The sequence below is a fragment of the Chlorocebus sabaeus genome, chromosome X (genome assembly GCF_047675955.1).
Source record: "Chlorocebus sabaeus isolate Y175 chromosome X, mChlSab1.0.hap1, whole genome shotgun sequence".
Taxonomy (NCBI): domain Eukaryota; kingdom Metazoa; phylum Chordata; class Mammalia; order Primates; family Cercopithecidae; genus Chlorocebus; species Chlorocebus sabaeus.
Window position 1 is genome coordinate 45,331,625 of NC_132933.1, and position 22,921 is coordinate 45,354,545.

Sequence of the window (22,921 nt, forward strand, 5' to 3'; positions counted from 1 at the left end):
CTTTTTGTGTCTGCCTTGCTTCACTTAGCATAATGTCCCCCAGGTTCATTCATGCTGTAGCAAATGACAGGATTTCCTTCTTTCTTATATTTTTATAACTTCTTTTTCTTTTCTGCAAGTTTCCTTTTTTTAAAAATTTATTATAAGATAATGTTAATTGATTGTTGAAGCATTTTTATAATGGCTACTTTGAAATCCTTGTCAGATAATTCCAACATCCGATTCATCTTAATGTTGGCAGTAGTTGTCTTTTCTCAGTTGAGCTGTGATTTACTTGATTCTTGGTATGACAGATGATTTCTGATTGAACATTTTGCCTATTATGTTAGGAAACTCCTATTTACATTTTTTATTTTTGCAGTCAGTCACATTATTTATGCTTCACATGCAGGTGTTGGCTTACTTTTGTGGTCTGCTGTTCTAACAGCAGTTTAATTTTCAGTATTGTTTTGCTCTTGTTTATCGGGTATCACTGATGCTGACATTTGTCCCAGATCATATCGCCTGAAGGAGCAGAAAGGTTTCCCTAGGTCAGGCTTCCAGGTGTCTCTCAGTGAGGGTAAGTATGGTGGGACACTTCTACTGGTGCCCTGCACTGTTGGTGTCTCTATGGGTAGGGGAGAACAGTCATACACCCACTGAGACAGAGCCTTCCCAGACTGCGCCGCTTGCCATCACTTTATGCCTCGTGTCTGTTCTACCTTCTCACCTCGATATCTCTAGGTGAAAGTGGGGCATCTCAGGCCCAGGGAGAAGGCGAATACTTCTTTCGTCCACTATTGTTGGTGGGGTTTCTGAAGATCCCCCCTTACCTGTGGTGTTGGGCCCACCTGATATTGTCAGAGGGACTCTAAGGGAGGAGTAAGCCTACCTGGGCTGCCCTCTGTTGTTCAGTTGGGTATCAGGAATGGCCAGGACTAGGTTTTTTTCTTCTGCTGGGTGGGAAACAGGATACCCTTGCTCTTTGTTTTTCCCTGGGTCTCAAACCAGTTTGCCTTCTTCCTACAACCTTTCAGAGTTCTCCCCTGGTTGTCTCTTGCATTATTTCCAGGGTTTATACTTGTGCTTAGCAGGGAGGAACAATGAAAAACAGGTCTGTACCACATGTCCAGACCAGAAATCTCCCTCAGTTTTTAAGAGTGTAAAATTGTCCTGAGACCGCAAATTCTGAGAACTGTTGGCCTTACAGAAAGGTGAAGTCATTAAGCTTCCCATAGGATTTGGAGGACCACCGAAGGGCTCCCTACCCACATCCAGCCTGCCACTACACTAAAATTCTCAGTTCTATATGAGCACTTTCCAAAGGGCTATTTTAGGTGATGGCACTTTGGGGAGCACTATACAGTCACTGGCTCATCTTATTAACTGGTTACTATCCATTGCAATGTCGAAGACTATAAAAGTTCTCCAGGATGGGACATAGGATTGGCAGGCAAGCACTGGAAGAGAAAGTCAAGTTCAAGAGACGATCTCTATGCTGCCCCAGCTGCCTGCAGGGTCACAGAGGGTGGTGGAGGATTGAGGGTGAAGGGATGAGGATACAGAAATTATGAGAGATTCAGAGGAAATTTCATAGAGGGAATAATTCCTGTCCATCTTCCCAATTTTGCGTACCCAAAGACTTACTTATTTCATATTTTTCTTACTTAAAGACAGCAGTCAGATAAAAGAACTTAAAGGACTGATAAACACTTTTAAAAAGTAAAAGAAAAAAAATCGTTGTACTGATTACTCTTGGTTTCATGGATTCAATATCTATGTTCTCTGTCACAGCCAGGCCACCTGATCCAGCTGCTTTCCTGCCAGAAGCTGGCTGTTTACATGGCAACCAATGCACTGATAAATTAAGTAAAGTGCCTGAATGCAGACACGAATGCAGCACTTTTTAACTCCATAGTTTCCCACTTCCCAATATTCTCCTCCCCATGCTTTCCTGGTTTCCATAATGCCTCCTCCAAAAGGGAAATTGGCTTTCAGAAAGCAGCTAATCTTTCCAACAAAAACTTCATTGGAGAAAGATGGTTCCATCCCACTCTCAAAGAATCCATTTCATTTATCCTGGAAGTTAGCTACATCTCTGGCTGTGCTTAAATGATGACTTCCAAATGTCTTTAAAGTGTCCAAAATAAAAATGATAAAACTGGGGATTTGGTAGCCCTTAAAGTTCCCAGACTTATTCCCTAAAAACAGAGATTTTAGAGATATTATTTGGCCATAAATTCTGTTCTCTAGTTTGGGACCCAGTATCTGTTACGAGATTGGCTAAGGGTGAGAGTTTATGAACAGATAAGGCAAAATAATAAACAAACCCCCACAAACCGCCTTTGAAGACCACTCTTGGAAAAAGTACTTTATGGTAGAGTACACACAGTACTCACACAAGTCAAGCCATGGAAGAGGCTGTGGAGCCTAGCAACAAATATCAGTTGAGCACCCATTTTGTGCCACAAACAGTGCTAAACACTGGGGAAACAATAATGAACACGACAGACACAATCTCTGCCATCCCTCAGTGCAGCAGGAAGCCATTTATAGCACAGATGAGAATAGAGGTGAATGAAAATCAAGGATTTGGGAAATATAAATCTGACTCGAACATTTCCAACATTTTAAATATAGAAGATATATAAATGTGTATCTAATTAGAAATCTGCAAAAGTTTAATAATATCACATTAGAATTAGGATGGTAATTTCAAATTTTAAAGTGAGATAATATTTTTTGAGGTATTACACATTGTCATGTAAATAAGTAACAATTGGCAAAGCAAAACCTCCAGACCATTTTATCGCCCAGATTCCCAATTCTGGCGCATAACCAATTAAATTCTGAAGAAAAGATGGTTTTCAGACATTGTCCAACCATGATATAGTGATGATATGCTTCACAGCTAAAAGTTACATATTTCCAGATGAACCTTTTTAAAATGTCACATCATTCAGTAGTGCACATTACCTAAAACCTCTGAGCTCACCCTTACAGCACTGTCCAACAGAACTTCCTGTGATGATGGAAATGTTCGATCTCTGCACCATCCAATTCAGTAGCCCAAACAGAATTATTGAACACCTGAAATGTGACTAGTGAAACTGAGGAGCTGACTTTATAATTTTCATTAATCTGAAGTGATTTAAATTTCGATAGCCACATGTAGACAATGGACAGTGCAAATTTAGTCCTAAAGTGGAGGTGATTCTCTGAGTGTCAGGGAAAGAATTTCCCTTCCTTTGGATTAAGTCAGTCTAAGTTGAGAAATTATTTAAAAATTGAATAAGTCAGAAAAATCACTATATCAACAGGACTATGAATAAACAGCAAAGTAAAGATTAGTATCTGATTTCAACAAAACCCACGAACGCAATGTCCCTCTCTGACATGACTAAATTTAAAAATAAAACAAAAATGCATATGTGGTTGAAATATGTGTAATCTCTTTTAAAAGCCAGTGCTTATTACTGAAGAAAAATAATCCAAGATGTACGCATTTAATCAACATTTAAAAATATTTTTAGGCTGGGCCTGGTGGCTCATGCCTGTAATCCCAACACTTTGGGAGGCCAAGGCGGTGGATCACCTGAGGTCGGGAGTTTGAGACCATCCTGACCAACATGGAGAAACCCTGTCTCTACTAAAAATACAAAATTAGCCGGAGATGGTGGTGCAAGCCTGTAATCCCAGCTACTCAAGAGGCTGAGGCAGGAGAATCGCTTGAACCCAGGAGGTGGAGGTTGCAGTGCACCGAGATCACACCATTACACTCCAGCCTGGGCAACAAGAGCTTAACTTCGTCTCAAAAGAATATATATATATATATAAATAAAAAATATACATAGTATATAATTATATATTATATATTATGTATAAAATTATATTATATATTACATATAATTATATTTATTATATTATATATAATATATAATTATATTATATATAATATATAGTATTTTATTAGTGTTTTTGTTTTTATTGTATAGTAGATATAATATCATATATAATATATGGTATATATAGTAAATGTTATATATTATATATTATATATGTTATATGCATATATTATATATTATATATTATGTTATATAAAATATGATATCATATAATATATATTATATGTCATGTTATATCTATTATATATTATATATAATAAAACAAAAACAATAATACATTTATAATATATCATATATACATTATATACATTTATAATATATCATATTATATATTATATATTATATGATATATAATTATATATAAGATATATTATATAATATATAAATAATATATACAGAGAGAATGTCTTGCATTTTGGTAGTGATTGTCCATTTATTTAATGCCTACAATGTGGCAAGCATTTTGTTTACAGAAGGATTATTATTCTCCTGATATACCACAGCAAAATATCCCCCAAATAGCCATATTTAATCTGATGCATTTGAAGTGATTTAATTTCCAGCAACTTCATGCATAATTGCTTCATTTTGAGTTAGGAAATAATATAATCAAATGATCACCCACTTTTTTGGATTTGACTGCAAACTCAAAGTTCAAATACATTACTCCTTTAAAATGCATAGCATATACCTCCAGAAAATGAAACCCACATTAACATATCTTTCTAAGAGGTGACTAACACATATTTCAAGTGTCTAAAATGATATGCATAAATTTTTTGCAGAAGAAAAGTTTGATTAAAACTCATTTTCCTGAATTAGAATTTAACCTAAGAATTCCCAAGAAGTCATTGAAAATATTTTGATTTAAGCAAAATCTGACCTGTTTAGTTATACCAAAATCAATTTAAATATGTATGTGAAAATCGTGTCTGGATGTTTGGAATTTGGGAAAGTAATTCATTCTTTCAACAAACATTTACTATGTATCCACTATGTGTTAGGCACCATGCTTAACACCAAAAAGTGACATTCTCTCCAAAACAAGTCCAGGAAGAGCATCAAATTGTACATTGATGGAAACGTTATCAGTTGTCCAGATCAACTGATGAACACTGCTAATGACAGAAGTAGATTACTAAAGTGATCCTTTCTCTGACTTCAATACATATGAAAGCACAGCAAACGACAATAGAGCATACCACAATTTGCTGTACTGACACTGCCATATTTTGCTTTAGGCCAACTAGATAATATATGTATAGATATATAGTGTACACTATATGTCAACAAAATCAGTTATATAGTAACTTAGGCAAAACACTCTTAAGTATTTATTGGTCACTCTGATTGGGCCTTGTTCTAAAAGTCACAATCAAATAAAATTCCTGACGTCATGCTAAACAATGTTTTAAACAATAAAAAAGTATACAAGGAATAAACCCAATTTTTAAAATGTAATATATACACCTGCAAATAAAAGAATGATATTTCACCCAAATCTGAGTGGTAAAATTCTAGACGATTTTTATTTTATTTTAAATTTCCATATTTTGCAACCTTTCTGCAATGACCATGCATTACATTTATAATCAGTAAAAATTACATGTATGTTAGGTACGGTTAAAAAAAAAAAACTGTTCTTACAACCGTTCCAAACCGTGTGTCTAGTAGGGGCCAGGGCAAGGCCTCACATAGGGAAACAGGTATGATCTCAGAGGGCTGATGCAGAAGGCCCAGGGGTCGACCCAACTGGCTAATGACTGGAAACCCTTTAAGAAGAGACAAAAACTTTCATATCTAAAGTTAAATTTAAATTAATATGCCTAGGGAGAAGGGAAAATAGGAACATGTGTTTCCAGCTCTAGGGCCTAGTTAGGTCACTGAACAAATGGAGTGTTGCCTTCTGGTGATGTTTAAGTCCATAAAACATCTATGCTTAAACATTTAGTAATGAACATTTAAGGAACTATTTCTAAACATGAGATCATTTTGAAAAGTAACACTTTTTTTCTAATTATAAAAGTAGCATAATGTTCTTCGTAGAAAACCTAGGAAGTATGAAAAGCTGGGAAACAAAATTAAAATTATCTATAATTCCATCACCCAGAGGCAACCACCATGGCACTTCAGTATACAACCTTCTAGTAATTTATTTTAGGCATATGTGTGTATCCTGCATTTTCACTTAATATTTTATCCTGGGCATTTTCTTATGTCATTAAATATGCCTAGTAAACCTCATTCTAACGACTGCCTAATATCACTAATGGCTTAAAAATCCTGTTTTTGGATAAACAATATTATTGTATTTACTATGGACCTAACTTATAAGAACAGATGCAAAATGTATCTGATATTTGAAAAAACTAGCCAAGGGATTTTCGGAATTAATGATCTCTCCTGGATCTAACTAACATCAGTATCTTGATTTCAAAATTGATTTTCTTCTGTTCAGATCCCTAAAATCACCCATATTGTGCACCATAAATGACTCACATATTTTGCAAAATATAGTCTTAGGATTGGAAAACCACAACTCCCTAAGAAATATTAGACAGTAAAGCACTCAGTAAAGTTCTGTTCTTCCCACGTGTAAGCCAGGGCAGGCCCTCCAACCCAGGCTCTGCCTGCTGGAGCAAGGCAAGTCAATCACTGAGCTTAAAGGAAACATTAAAGTAAAACAGAGACAAAATTATCCCTAGCACAAACTTTGGTTTCTGAGTAAATTCATTTGTTCACCTTTCAACCTAAGTGAAGTAATACACTATATTTTTTTTCTGAGAAAATTTTCATTCAGAAGCTCCATAAAACAATAATATTACAGGCTTACGCCCCTAATATATCAGCATGGCATATGTTTGCTAAGCAAAAGTTCTGAAAATTATGTAACTCAGCATACTAATCACAATTCATTTGAAGTACAGGAGGGGAAAATTCTATGTAAAAATGTGGAATTTTTGTTTAAAAGGAAACTCTGTTTCCAATTATCTTTGGTGGTTCGGAGGGTTCGGAGATCATTTCCTTACCTGCAAGGCAGCTTAGGATCAGAAAGACCTTCCAAAATGCGAACACCATTGTGTGGAGGTTAGTTGAGAGCAGCAGGTGCCAGTAGCTTGCCTGGACTAGGCTGAGTCTCAAATTGGCTTCTTCGATCACACCGAGGTTTGCCAGGCTTATCTGCTGGGCATCACCAAGCAAACATGCCTCTTTGGGCTTACTTATTGTGTATAGACCTTTCTCAGAACAGATTTGTGTTTCTTTGAAACACTTTTCATGGGGCGTGTTTCCTTGATATATTTGCTACTGTGTTAATAATAAACTCACGCATTTAAATTATTCAAGCTCCTTGTACACAGATTCTCTAAGTCTCATTGTTTAAAATCAGTCTTGCTAAAAAGTTGTACTTGGACTGGGGGATATGGTTTAAAGACAGCCTACGCAAATAAAAGCTGACAAGGCTAATTAATTTCAAATATTTCCATGAGTCTTACAGAATTGATTCACTAACCTCCTTTTACAAATTAAGTTATTAAATTGGTGCTATATCGTTTCCTGGGGAGACGGGGTTCATGGGAAAGGCACAGGGGTGATGAAGCTAAAAAGCATTCATTTCTGTGCGAACAAACTCTGGACATGTTACTCTTTTATGAAACACTGACAGTTGTCACTACCCTCCACCAAAACTAGCAGTAGAATGATTTACATGCTTATGTCTGTCGGGTTGGAAACCTTATAGCACATATTTGCTAACATAATTTTGCAAAATCAAGTTAGTGAATATGTGCTTAAAGACTTCCATTGGAGACGTCTGAATTTTTGCAGAATTAAATTACTCAATAGATGCTATAGGGTTTCCTTAGAAATGGAGGTTCACCAGGAGGGCATGGGAGGCTCCACAGGTAAGGAACTTTCATGGGAACATGAACTTCTAATAGTGTTCCTATTATGCTTAAGTTACCCAGAGAAACCTACGGACTTTCTGTGGCTCACCCTATGCGATCTCTAAGTCCTATCATTTCCATCTCCACAGAGACTTTCAGATGTGTTTTCTCCAACCTGCTGCTTCCGTCTTGGTCCAGGTACTCAGCTCCTCACTCCTGGCCTATCATAGCAGCTTCCTAAGTGGTATCCCTGACTTCTTCCACCTTCATCTTGTGTGCCAGCCACAAGCCAATGCTCCAGCCCTAATGAAGTATTTCCAATAACACCATAAATGCACTATTTCATCAAATCCAAAGTCCTTAATATGGATTCTCGTTCTTCCAAGATCTGATCCTCACCTCATCTGAACTTTAGCCACATTAACTCATGCCCCTGAAAAAGTATGTCAAGACTTTCTGCCTCAAAGTGTTCAGTCACATGAAATGTGTGCAAATTTCAAGTGATATGTTTCATGAACTTTAATTTACAGGAAATGTTTGACCCCATCTTACTTTAGCCATGCCAATCTCCCACTGCTTCTTAGAAAGCCATTATGCTTCCATCAGGCCTGATTCATCCTTGCAGCAGCCTATCCTGTCCATGCTCATGTCTGATGCCAAACATTGGCTCCAGTTGATTTCCATCACCATTTAGAATTTTCTTCTTCCTCCTCTTACTATCCAAGTATATTCTTAGCATAGATCAGTCATACTGTCCTATGTGAGAATTTCAATGAACCGACATACCACCCTAGCATAAACTTGCATTTTACTTAAAACCAATATCCTACAGCTGACCATTGATTATTCTCCAGTAGTTTCCTATTTATTAACTGGTCTCCCTTAAATCTAGTCGCTGTGAATCCCTCCAGGGCAGTAACCATGTCTTATACAGGCAGTTCCCAACTTTAAAATGAGTGTGTCCCAAGATGTAGTGGTAAACTCATTGACTGGAAGCAAGAACTCCTGCAGAAGCAATGTCTCACTGTCAGGCATGTAGCATGTAATCTAGCACTGGTTTGTATTCTGCGTACTGGGCCATATAAGGCAGTGGAGGGTGAAGAGGAACAGCAGGTGACAGAGAAAGAACATTCCTTTCATTTCCCAAGATATGAGTTGTGCACAAATCAACAATTTTCCCCCAAATAACTATTGCGTGTCTCTGACATCCGCCTTCTCTTCTGCCTCCCACCTTCATGGCCCCCTGGCTCTTGGGTCCCTAGTTTGCCCTAAAGGAGAGTCTCATTCCCCAGAATATCTCATGCTCCAAAATTACTTTTTCCTTTCATCTCTATTCCTCCCAGAAACCCTACCTTTCCCCTGTATAAGCAAACAGCAGCTCCATGTTAGGAAGGGGGAAAAAAATTAGTTTCGTTGAACATTCCCCAACCTGTTTGTGCTATTAAAAATACAATGCTGGCCGGGCGCGGTGGCTCACGCCTGTAATCCCAGCACTTTGGGAGGCCAAGGCAGATGGATCATGAGGTCAGGAGATCGAGACCATCCTGGCTAACACAGTGAAACCCTGTCTCTACTAAAAATACAAAAAATTAGCCGGGCGTGGTGACGGGCGCCTGTAGTCCCAGCTACTCGGAGGCTGAGGCAGGAGAATGGCGTGAACCTGGGAGGCGGAGCTTGCAGTGAGCTGAGATCCGGCCACTGCACTCCAGCCTGGGCGACAAAGCGAGACTCCGTCTCAAAAAAAAAAAAAAAAAAAAAAAAAAAAAATATATATATATATATATATATATATATATATAGCTTATTTTCCTCAAATAAATCTCTGACCAGGAGGATTAGGCAATGCAATAGAGAAATAGTCTGAGGGAGAAGATTTTGCAAAGGAGGACAACTTGTAGGGTGGGCCTCTGGCGATCCATACCACCTCTTCTCAGGCTTGGTTCTGCTTCGACTTCTAAGTCCACCAAGTCTCTAAAAGACCCACAGTTTTCACAATGCCTCCCACCCTGGAACTAATACCCGCATTTCCAGTGGTGAGGAGCTGGAATGGGGAGCAAAATGTGTAAGTCTGGCGTTTGTAAGCCAGAGGCTTCCTGTGTTTCCTTCCATGCCCCATAGGTGATTATAGTAGAGTGACCATTGATCATTAAAACTAGGACACTTTTGAAAGTGAAAGGGGCACTATTAGCAATTACCTGGGAAAGACAGCATAAACAGTGACAGTGCCAGACAAACCTGAGTGTCTGGTCACCTACCCACAGGGGATTACTAGGCACAAAGTAGGTGCTAAGTAAGAGCTGGCTAATTAATTCAGTATGTCCGAGTTGATTGGCCCTAAGATGAGTGCAGTGGAGGGTATGATTTAAGGATGTTGCCCAAATCCATCTGCACCAAAATCTCTCGTGCAAACACAAAACACTCTGGAATATTTAAGTAAAATACCTATACTGCTGCTATGTAAGACCTAACCAGGACAGGAAGAATTCTGTTATAACAAACTCTAAAAGAGAATTTAAACTCTCTGCTTGGACCTGAATTTTTATGTTAACTATTGCTTTAAAAAGTGGATCATTAACTAGGACACGAAATGTTAAATATCCTTTGTAGTTTTACAGAGCTTTGTAATTTTTAAACTAATTTTCCATTTTATCTTTGCAGCTTTCCAATACAACAAATAAGTCAGGTATTACCTACATTTTCTATATAAGAAAACTGAGGCTAAAAAAATGCTGTGCCTTTGCCAAGGTCACCATAGCACGCATTAGAAGCTGTTCCTATCACACCACACAATGGCACAGTGTGATTGTAATGTAACAAATATGCTACTGCCCCCAGTATTCTTCCTTGGGAACTTTCAGAAATATCTGAAATCTGATTTATCCCTACTTTTTAACTTAAAAATTACAAAAGTAATACATTTTGATAGTAAATGGTTTTCAAAGGACAAACAAGGATACAGAGGGAAAAAAGTCCCATTCATTCACTCACACATGTAATCCTTTTCCCAGGCTCACAAGGAACAGGAGTTTAGCATTTTTCTCAGACCTTTTCCTATGCATGTACACATGCACAAGCACACACACACACATACACACACGAGGTTTTTTAAAACATAAAGATAATACTATACGTTTTGTTCTATAATTTGCTTTTCTCCCTTCAAAAAAGTATTTTTATTCTCTCTTTCTGTCACTATGTCCAACTGTATCTATAGATCAACCTTGTCCATGTTAAGGCTGCATGGTATTTCATGATATGAATGTACCTCAATTTATTTCATCATTCTCTTATTGGTAAATTCTTAGATGGTTTCCAGTTTTTCAATATTATTGACAATGGTGCAATGAACATCCTTTTGTCTAGATCTGCCCACTTGTGTGATTATTATTGTAGATTAGGTTCCTAGAAATGGAATTGCTTGATCAAAGGGTATGTAGTTTATATTTTTGGTAGACTGCATAATTGTCTGCCAGAAATTCTTTACAAACCATACCTCCATTAAGAGTGTATGAGAGTGCCTTCTTCTCCACAGCCTTGTTGGCAATGAAAATTATCAGTCTTTTATTTATTTATTTTTTCTGTAAACCTCCTCTGTGGTCCTCAGCCTTTTATTTTTACTAGTATCATGGGTGAAAATCGGTATTGCATTGTTGCTTTAATTTGTATTTCTGTAATGTGGTTGGGCATCTTTGTAGAGGTTTACTGGCCTAACTGGTATTCCTTTCCCTGTGAATTGCTTGTTTACAACCTTAGTCCATTTTTCCACTGGGTTATCTGTCTTCTGATATTATAGAATTACCATTTATATATTATGAATCTTACCCTGGGTTTGGTATCTATGTTATAAATATTTTCTTCTGATCTATCACTTTCCTTTTTAATTTTATGTTTTTCACCCTAAAGAAATTTTCAGTATGTTTTAATCTATCAATTGTTTTCTTTGCAGCTTCTGACTTTCATGCCTTCCTTAGGCAAGCCTTCCCCAATCCAAGACTACGGAAATGTTATTCTATATTATTATTATATAATATATGATATTATATATTCTGTTAATGCTTCCATAATTTTATCTCTTGCAATCTCAGTTATGCAATTCTGTTCTTCTAGTTGCTCAGGACAAAACCTTGCTATCATCCTCGAGTCTTCTCCTTTTCTCATAAAACATCTAATTCGTCAGCAAATTCTTTGCGCTCTGTGTTTCAAGCCTATCTAGACTCCGAGCACTTCCCCCACCTTCGCTGCCCTCCTTTTCATCTGAACCACCAGTGCCCATTACCTGGATCGTGGCAATAGCCTCCTAACTGGTCTCCCTGCTTCCACCTTTGTCCTTCTCACAGTCTATTCTTATCACAGCCGGCAAAAGGATCCTTTTAATATGTCTCACCTTTGCTCAGATTCTTTTAATCACGTCTCACCTTTGCTCAGATTCTTCCAATTTGGTAGAAACCAAAGCATTTAAAATAGCTACAGGTTGGGTGCGGTGGCTCGCGTCTGTAATCCCAGCACTTTGGGAGGCTTAGGCGGGTGGATCATTTGAGGTCAGGAGTTTGAGAACAGCCTGGCCAACGTGATGAAACTCTGTCTCTACAAAAAAAAAAAAAAAAAAAAAAATTAGCTGGGCGTGTGGTGGTGCACACCTGTAATCTCAGCTACTCGGGAGGCTGAGACAGGAGAATTGCTTGAACCCGGAAATTGGAGGTTGCAGTGAGCCCAGATCAGGCCACTGCGCTCCAGCCTGGGTGACTGGGGAGCAAGACTCTTGTCTCAAAAAAAAAAAAAATACAAATGAACAAACAAAAAATTACCTAGAAATTTATAGCCCATGTGTGAAGTACCTTAGTTAACACATTCTAAGTGGTTGATGGGGGCAATTATAAGCCCCTAAATTTGCTAAAGTCAATTCCAGTGCCCTTTGTATTTCTCTTACAGTTGTGCTGTCCAATGTGGCAGCCACAAGCCTCAAGTGACTTTTGAATGCTTGAAATGTGCTGTAAGTGTAGCAAGCACATTAGATTTCAAAGACTTAAAATGGAAAAATATCATTAATTCTTATGCTGATTATAGAAATAATATTTGGGATGTATTGGGTTAAGTAAAACATATTACTAAAATGTAAAAAAATAAAATAGCTTAGAAGACGCTAAAATGATCTATCTATCTTATCCACACCACCACCTCTCTGACCTCATCTCTTAGCATATGTCCCCCCCCCTCACTCTGCTCTAGCCATACTGCTCTCCTTGTTGAATCCTCAACTAGCCTGGCACGTGCCCACTTTTAAAAAGGCATTTATGGCTGCATAGTGTATATGTGCCACATTTTCTTTATCCAGCCTATCGTTGATGGACATTTGGGTTGGTTCCAAGTCTTTGCTATTGTAAATGGTGCTGTAATAAACATATGCGTGCATGTGTCTTTATAGTAGAATGATTTATAATCCTTTGGGTATGCACCCAGTATTGGGATTGCTCGGTCAAATGGTATTTCTGGTTCTAGAACCTTGAGGAATTGCCACACTGTCTTCCACAATGAGATCATGTCCTTTGCAGGGACATGGATGAAGCTGGAAGCCATCATTCTCAGCAAACTAACACAGGAACAGAAAACCAAACACCGCATGTTCTCATTCATAAGTAGGAGTTGAACAATGAGAACACATGGACACAGGGAGGGGAACACACACACCAGGGCCTGTCGCGGCGTGGGGGGTCAAGGGGAAGGAGAGCATTAGGACAAATAGCTAATGCATGCGGGGCTTAAAACCTAGATGACTGGTTGATAGGTGCCGCAAACCACCATGGCACATGTACACATATGTAACAAACCTGCACGTTTTGCATATGTATAATGGAACTTAAAGTAAAATAAAAAAGGAAAGATGAAAAAAGGCGTTTATATTAGCAGTTGACTCTGCCCGTGACACTTTCCCCCTGGGTATCAGCAGAAATGACTCCTTCATCTTCTCCAGATCTTTGCCCACTTATCAGTTTTCAGCAAGGTTACACAATTTCAAATTTTAACTGTCCCCACTCCAGCCCTCCCAATCCACCTGCTTTTTCCTTTTTTGATAGCACTCATTACTTTCTCACATAATACACAATTGACTTATTGTTTGCTTCACCACCCAGCTAGAATGTAATTTTCAAGAGAGTAGGGATTTCAGTCTGTTTTGTTCACTATTTATCCCGAGGGCATAGAACTGTGCTTTACACACAGTAGGTACTGAATAACTATTTGTTAAATTGGTGAATTTATGAATTTGGATTTAATCCATCTGGATTTTTGTGTGTGTGTGTATTGTGTGGGATAAGGTGAAATGTTTTTTAAATGTCCTAAAGTCTGAAATAGTGGCAAATCATTACCCTTTGATGAAGATTTGCTCTTTGGAAACAGCTAGGTCACTTGAGGCAAATTCTAATTAATAAGGTGGTAATCAAGTGCAGTAATGCTGCTTCGTGGTCAAGAAATGAGGTGTAATCATAAAGTAAAGAGGCTACTGTCTTTGCGGGGCTTGGGAGCTGACTTAGAAGGCTGTCTGGGGTTTTCGAAAGGCAGTCCAATGTCATTCTTATGGCATCAGCATGAGAGAGAAACAGAAACAGGGTAGATGGGGAAAATCTGAGGCTAAAGCTTTTTCATATATATTTTTTTGATCATCAAAGTAAGCATCAAAGGAAAATCAGAATTTATTGATTGAACTTTCTTATACATATTTTGCGGTTTTGCATAATTTTTTTAAAATCTGAATTACATATGGAAAGGTGAAATCTAGTCAGTGCTTAGAGTCTAAAGATTTTAATTCATTTATGTTGAAATGGTTCTAAAGAAGGTGTTTCAAAAACCCCTTGGGCAATAACAGCACCACTGAGGCTTCATTACTTTTTTCAACTGCCTGCCATGCATCTCCTCTTAAAGGTCCCCCTGGCACTTCAAATTCCACCTCATACAACACTCTCTCTCTCCAAACTGGCAAACCTGTGCAACTTTCCAACCACTGTTGCTGGTGCCCTCATTATAATAACTCTTCACTGCAGTATTCTTTGACTCCTACTTTTATCCACCCACCATTCCACCAGTATCAATTCCTACTGATGATAGATCTGAAACTTCTCTTCAGTCCATCATCTCCTTTCCATCTCATCTGCCACATTGTATAGTTCAGCCCCTGTTATCTCTCATTTAGACAGTTGCAGTAGCCTCCTGGTCCATCTCCTTGCCTCCAAACTTCCTCCCTTTCATTCATCCTTTATAATCCTACCAGATTATAAATTTTCCTAAAGTCCAATCATATCATCCTTATACTAAAGAATCTTCCATGATTCCCCATCATCCTTTTCCTTAGACATAAACATTTTAACCTAGCATTTAACTGGTACCCAACCTGCTTTTCCCAACTATCTTCTGCTATTTGTAACAACAACAACAACAACAAAAAAAAGTCAGAGCTGGCAGAAGTCTTACAAATGATCTCCAGACAAAACTGAATACACTCTGTTACCTGAACGTATCCTAACTTTTCCACCCTTGTGCCTTCACATAGGCAATTCCATTCCCTTCTCCTAGATTACTCACCCCAAGTCTAATTGTCAAAAATTCTACTCATCCTGTGAGCCTCACCACAATTGTTCACTCTTCCATGGATTGTCTACTGATTCCTACAGGATGTGATCTCACACTTACAGCATAATTTAATACCTCTTACACAGCACTTAGAGTAAGCTGGGCACAGTGGCATGTGCCTGTAGTCCCAGCTACTTGGGAGGCTGGGGCAGAAGGATCACTTAAGCCCAGGTTTGAGGTTACCATGGGCAACACAGTGAAACCTCCATCTCTGAAAAATCAGGTAAAGTGTAGTCCAAGCTGTTTATGTACTGGCCCTCTTCGTGGCTCTAAGATTGAAAGCTTCTAAGGAGGATAGGGACAGGGTTTTAGTGATTTTACATGCACATATGTACATGTGCTTATTTTGAGCCAGGTATTGTGCTAAGTGCTTTACATGCATTACCTCGTTTAATCATCTCAACAGCCTTATGAAGTAGGTAGTTTCAACTCCATTTTTTAGGTGAGACAGTTGAAGCACAGATAAATTAAACAATTTGCAGAAATCTCATAGATAACAGGTAGACTCAGGACTCATATTCTCATCCCTCTTAACTCACCTCAGATATTCCCATTATGTAGCCCATGTCCTATTTCACACATGCAGTTAGGTAGTGTTCTCTTCAATGGATGATACCTACTGGCTCTGCCTCCCTGTTCTTTATTGCATATGTCTACAGTGAGCAGCTATTTTTATCTTGTTTTACCAGTTCCCAGTTGGGTAATGGCTGCTGGTCGTCCTCCTCACAAGTATGGCTATTGTTGGTCAAGGCTTCAGTTCCCAGTAGCCACCTTATTGCTAAAATTGAGGCTTACAAAAAATTTTCAGAAGATGACATAAACACCAGGGCCAGGACCTCAGCCCAAGTCAGTAGACTCCAGAGGCTGCGCTCTTAACTTATGGTTAACTTACTGTGGCTTTAAGGACCTGGCATGGTATTGGCACATAAAAAGTATTTAAGAGATATTTGGTGAATTCACGTTTTCAAGTTCATGATCTCTCAAAGTGACTATTTTGAAGGGTAACCCTCATTTGGATGTGCATAATCTGGTATATTTGTTGAAAAACAACCCCCAAATTGTATCATCATCACCGTCAATAACAACAAACTTTCTTATTCCATATTAAGACTGAATTGCTTTAGAAACAATAAAAGAAGAGGAAGCAGCACATAATTCTACAATTCTCTAAACCAAGAGTTGGGAGTCCCAGACTAGGGACTCTCACAGTAAGAGAAACCCAAGTGAGCTCTGTGATGTTGTTATGCTGTGTAAGTTCCTCTTCTCTCTACCATCCTCACGCATAAGGACAGGAATTTTTCTCAGCGATGAACCTAGTATGACCACACGTCCCTAAATGTGCCCTCTGGACACCTTACTGGGAGTCCTCCAGAGGCCTTCAGAAAAGTGCCAGAAGTGGATCTCAGTAAGGCTGTGAAGCAGGGGAATTTCAAGGACGTATTGAAGAAGGGACATGGAGGTTCCTGTCATCTTGAATTTGGAATAGCTTTGTTTCCTGTTTTAGAGGGAAGAACCATGCAGAAAGCTCTCCTTTGGCAGGTCATGTTTTAACAATAAGTATGAGTCAGCTTGTGTTGAGTAGCCTGGGATTGCTTACCTTGTGATAGTAGGGAGGCTGGAGTGGGTTAGTACCAGGAACTCTATGTTAACCGATAGTGTGACTCAACCTATTATGTACATTGAACTGTTTGGGGAAGCCTACTCCTAGGCAATTTGTGTTGACGCACTGTACAAACACATGTCATAGATTGCCTGGAAAAAATCACATGCATGTGCAGTTGCAGCTCCCCCAACCCCTATTCAACACAAAGAGGTCCTAGGCCCTCCAATTCTTTCAATTCTGGAGAGGTTAAACTTGACCAGAGCCACCAAAAAGTCACATTCTATTTCTATAATTGCAGTGCCTTGCATTTTTTAACTGGTCCTATCCAACACTTCCTAAAAATGCCATACCTGAGTGAAATTAACCCTATAAAACAGACATCTTTTTGGAGCCAAGAAATTGAAGCATTTCACAGATACCAAAGCTGATTAAGGGTACCTGTGACACAGTGATAAGAGCTACTAAATGCTGATGACACACTAGATGACAGTAAGGCCCTGACTGAAGCATTTCTTATGCATTATGTTTCACAATAATCATATAAAGGAAGTATTAGTTATACTCCTCATTTTACAGATGAGGAAAATGAAGTCCAGAAAGGTAAATGACTTGCCATTGGTCACACAGCTTGTAAGCAGAAGACCAAGACTTGAACCCAGGTGGGATGGCTCCAAAGCCCATGCCCTTACCCATTATGTGATATGACTTCCCGGCAGTGGGCAAGGGACAGTAGAATACATAGTCAACCCAATTCCTGCTCCCCAGGGTCACACTCTTGCTGGAAAGATAAGACAAATACACACAAAATAGAGATTAATACTAAGAAGTATTATGATTATGAATAGCTGCATTATGCATCACAGAAAACAAATAAATACAAGTACAGGAAAGAGACTGTGGGTCATTGCATAGGATGTCTGTGAACCTTCAAATACTCATTGCTCATTGGGGCCCACCTGGCAGGGGAGATGAATTCTGGGAAGATTTGACCATGAATTTTGAAAGTGAGAATCTAGAATGGACAATAAAAGAAAGAAAAAGAAAAAGAGACGAGTAGCATTTCAGAGACCAAGAATGGCAGAAAGGCAGGTGGCAAGATTGGTTGTACATAATGGCTGGAAAATATCAGTGTTGGAAATATCTTTTTTAAAAAAAGAAAGAACAAAAAGAATTGTTACTGTAATCCCAGCACTCTGGGGGGCCGAGGCAGGCAGATCACTTGAGATCAGAAGTTTGAGAACAGCCTGTCCAACATGATGAAACCCCGGCTCTACTAAAAATACAAAAAAATTAGCTGGGTTTGGCGGTGAATGCCTGTAATCCCAGTTACTCAACGAGGCTGAAGCAGGAGAATCGCTTGAACCCAGGAAGTGGAGGTTGCAGTGAGCTGAGATCACACCACTACACTCCAGCCTGGGCAACAGAGCAAGAATCCATCTAAAATAATAATAATAATAATAATAATTGTTAAGGCGGGAGTTAGGCATGAAGGAGTGTACAAAGTAGACACAAAAGCAAGAGAAAATGACAAAGGTGGTAAATTCTGTTTTATTAGGTTAAAATCATAAGAAGCAAACAAAAGATCTGGGTGTGTGTGTTTTTTATTGTTGGTCACTTGTTTGTTTGGTTTTAGTCCTGTACAGTGTTTTGCACATGCTTTGTTTCCGCTGTCTTTGGTTTTAACGAGAAGCAGCATAGCCTAGTGACAAAGAGTATGGACTCTAGAATCAGGCAGCTTGGCTTTAAACTCAGGCTCTGCCACTTACTGCCTGGGGGACCTTAGGCAAATTATTTAATTTCTTTGTGCTTCGTTTTCCTCATCCACAAAATAAGGTATAATAAAACTTACCTATAAGACTGTTATAAAAACTATATAAGTTACTATTTGTGAAGTGCTTAAAACAGTGCCTGCAGACAGTAGGTGCTCTCGATATGCTTGTGGTATAAATGCAAAAGCAATTCATTCCTAACACTGAAATGTGGGAAATTTCTAAAATCATTGTGTAAAGATCTTTCTATCAAAAAATAAAAATAAAAAATAAAAAAGAACGCCTGGTAGATGTGGCCATCCAGGCAGATGGCACCATGGCAACAATTGACGATATCAGAGTAGTGGCTGCTGCCAGCTCCCACAGTCCCCTTCACTCCCTGCTGCTTATACCTGGCCCACTTTGTGTGATCTTGTGACTCCTAGTTTAAAGTGAAAGGAACATCTTGGTTCCTAATATGCCTTTATATTTTCAAAGAGAGCTCATAAAGGAAGCAATTTGGGTCTAGAACCCAGACCTGGCTGAGTTCACAGGATGCTCTAATCCTTAGAATTCATTAGAATTCAAGATAAAATATCTGTCCTCCTCTCCCAGCCAGGGTCCCCCTGACCTGAGATGCTGGGTCACTGGACTATACAAGCACCCCATCCCCAAAACCTCCTCCACTGCCTCAAGTCTTCCTGCCCAGTTCAGCCCTTCTGATAAGAAGGAAGACTTAGGACTCCCACAATCCTTTGCAGCAGCAACTCTGGGGGAAGGCCAGAGCCGAGATTAGCAAAGCAAGAATGTGCAGCCTTCCTCTGAGTTGCCAGACAAATAAATTGTGTCCTCCTTTTTCTGCTTGTTTAGTGGATTCAACTTTGCCTCACGATCTAAAAAAGTCCACAGCTGAGGAGTTATTTACACAGCAACTAGCCCTAAACCAAACCATGAGATTAACTAAGTATTTCTTCAGAGCCCTCATCTGTTAAGACTTTTTTTCAGGCAGTGAGCTTTCTAATTTCCCCTAGCTCTTCGTGGTCTGGAGCTGCTCGGGAACACTCAGTAGTGAGCCCCAGATCAGTCTCCCCCAGTGGTTTTCTAACAGTCTCAGCTTCTGTGTCACTCCCCCGTTGGAGAGATGCCTTTCCTTTCTGCTCTCCAAGAGGATGACTGAGCCCCGTCTGGGCAAGGCAGACAGTCAGGCCTGCTGGCTCCTTTATCCCTGGAGACAGTCTCCTACCTTTGTGGGGAATGACTAATGGCAGAAATGTCAGGACATGCAGGAGAAAAGTGTGGAGGGAGATGTTCAGGAGAAGAGACATTGGGGCTTCAGTCAAACCCCACTACCTGTACTGCTTTTGAATAAGCAGCCCAGCTGTGCTTACACCTTGGTGCAGTAGCACGAGGAGGGTCACAAAAGGCCTACTGCCAGGATTAGAATTCAGGTGGCCCACCATGCAGAAAGCGTTAAGACACAGAGGTGACCTAACAGCGTTAGAACAAGTTCAAATCCTTCATTTCACAGAGCCCCAAACCTGTCCTGGATCTCACTGCTCATTGTAGCCACAGAGCAGAGAGTAGAACATGGGTCTCCTGACTCTTTTGGTGTGACTTCCTGGGAGAGGGAGAGGTGCAAATGAGAGAAACTTGAGAATGGTTTCACACAGCAGCGTATCTGATGAATAACAGCCCCAGAGCCCTTTCCAACTGGGTGGAGGTGCACAGCCTGGTCCCAGCCCCAACCAGCAGGAAACAACTTTGGCCAATTTCCACCAGTTCATGACCCTCCCAAGGCAAACAGTGCCTGGTCTCCTGTAGGACCTGCATCTGAGAACCTTGTGGGAAGGGCTCTGAGTAAGGAGAGAACTAAGGAAAGCATCTAACTGTAGGGAAAGCTGTTTTGTCCTACATATAACTCCTTGGAACTGCCACCACTCACCCCAGCAATATTGAAATTTCTTACCACATTATTCAGCAAGGGTATGTGTTCAGTGGGTGGTTGGATAAGTTGATGGCATACGTTGAGACGATAAGTTGAGACCTCCATTGCCTCTATGACCTTATCTCCACCACTCTTTGCTCAGCCCTCCGTAGCCACTCTGGCCTCCTTTCTATTCCTCAAACATGCTAAAAAATGCTCCCACTTCAGGCCTTTGCATTTGCTGTTCCATCCATTTGGTATGCTCTTCTCCAGTTGTCTGTAGGGTTTTGCTTCCTCTCTTCCCTCAAATATTTGTTCAAGTATCACCTCCTCAGAGATCCCTTCTCCAGTTGCCCTATGCACCTGTCACCCTCAAACCTGTTGCCCTACTTTTATTTTCTCCATAGAGCATTTATCATCATGTTACATTACAGTACATATTGTGTTTAGTGTCTTTCTGCACTAAAATATGAGCTCTGTGAGGGCAGGGACTTTGTCTGATGTGTTCATTCCTGCATCCTCATCACCTAGAACAGGGCCTGGCACATAATAGGTGCTCAATAAATATTTACTGAATAAATGGATGCATGGATAGAGAAGCGCATAGATAGGTGCATGTTTACATATACAAAAGTGGCTTTGTAAACATATATTCAGACCATTTATTCATTTTCCAAAGAAATACTTCTTGCATTCTTTTATGTCTCAGCCTTCCCACCCAGTCTAGTGGAAAACAAAGATGAGTTGACATGAAATGTCAGTACAGCAGAGTAAGTACTATCCAGGGTTTGTAGAAGCACAATAAGAAACTGGTGAAAGCTTGTCAAAGGAGATGGCTCTTGAATAACAGACGATGTTAGTCAGGAAAAGAAAATTGAAGTGGGGATGTGGAGAAGGGCACTTGAAGCAGAGGGAACAACATGTGCAAGAAAAAGGCTCCTCTGGGCAACAATTTTACCATATAGGGCCAGAGAATGGCAGGGAAGGAAAGATGTTGGTAGAAGCAAGGCTGAGAATGAAGCAGAGGCCCTAGTTTGAGAACCTTGCCTGCTGTTATAAGTATCCAGTTAAGCCTTTAAGTCAGTATGGCAAACTTGCCAAATGCAGAGATCCAATTGTACACCATGGTGACTATACTTAGTGATGACATACTTTAAAATATCATGTTGTACATGATAAATATCCACAACAATATCTGTCAATTTAAACAACAAAAACACTATAAACATTTAGTATACAGATGTGTATAGTTTGACCTATAAAATTATTCCTTTAAATTTGGTGGCCAATATTTTAAACATTAAAATATTTCACATAAAAATCCAAAATTCTTGCTTTTCTTGAAATACCAGAATATCACACCCAACCACGCCCACATGGCTATGATTGCCAACATCTAAGCAGGAGTTATCTCCACTAAACCGAGCTCTGGCTTTCCAGTTTGTCAAAGCCCCAAACTAGCCTTTTTCAGTGATTATGTTACGGCTGATCCTCAAGCTCTGGTATGGCCAGGAAGTGGCAAGGCTTAGGATTTGAGCCTTTCTCCACAAAGCCCGTACTCTTACCCAGTACATGATTAATGATTGGCACACACAAAAAAAGACACTCCATAATACTGTATTTGAAGAAGGAACACGCTCATTCCATTGTCTCCTACTGAAAAGTATTTGCCTCCATTTCTACCCTGGCAAATCCTGCCCTGTCTCTCAAGGCCCAGCTCAGGTGCAGCCTCCTTCATGAGGCCTTCCCTGATTTCATGCTCCCCACCCCAACAGGTGTGGCTAAGGGATGGAAAACATGAAGGCAACAAAACAGGGATGTGGAGGAGTATTTGAAGGGCACATCGTTGGGATCGTTAGAGCTGGGCTGTAGGTAGAAGAAAATATCTGAGGTTTGAACTTTGGAATTTGTGCATCTGAGTGGGGAGTGCATACATGGTGGAAGCTGAGAGACAACTGTAAAAGAATTAAAACAGATCATAGTTTTTCCTTGCTTGAAACTTTGTCTCCTTTTGTTTTATCTTCTTGTCTTCCTTTTTTTCCTTCCTATGTCTCCACTTCCTGTACCTTAATTGGCATGAGACAACTCACCAGCTTACAAAGATTACATTTGAAAGAACTGTTCTGACAGTAGCCAAAATGAGATTGCACCAATGATCCTGAGAAACCAGAACAATTTCCAACCATTCCAGCTGGAAGTTTTGCAGCGGTTACAGATAAAGAAAACTGCAAGCTGGGACAAGACCACAGTCACAGAAG

General features: G+C 39.5%; 1 protein-coding gene across 3 annotated transcripts in view; it reads right to left on the reverse strand.

Annotated features, from left to right (window-relative positions):
• The window catches only part of VSIG1 (V-set and immunoglobulin domain containing 1), a 61,833-nt gene that overhangs the window by 28,066 nt on the left and 10,846 nt on the right, over positions 1–22,921 (reverse strand). The window contains exon 1 of one of the 3 annotated variants that reach the window (XM_007992519.3): positions 6,914–7,176. The exons of 1 other annotated variant lie outside the window; for it this stretch is intronic. In XM_007992519.3, coding sequence (XP_007990710.1) covers positions 6,914–6,962 — 49 coding nt within the window. In that variant the 5' untranslated portion in view covers positions 6,963–7,176. Of the gene's footprint in view, positions 1–6,913; positions 7,177–22,921 lie in introns of those variants that run through there. One more of the 3 variants, XM_007992517.3, reaches the window with a different exon arrangement.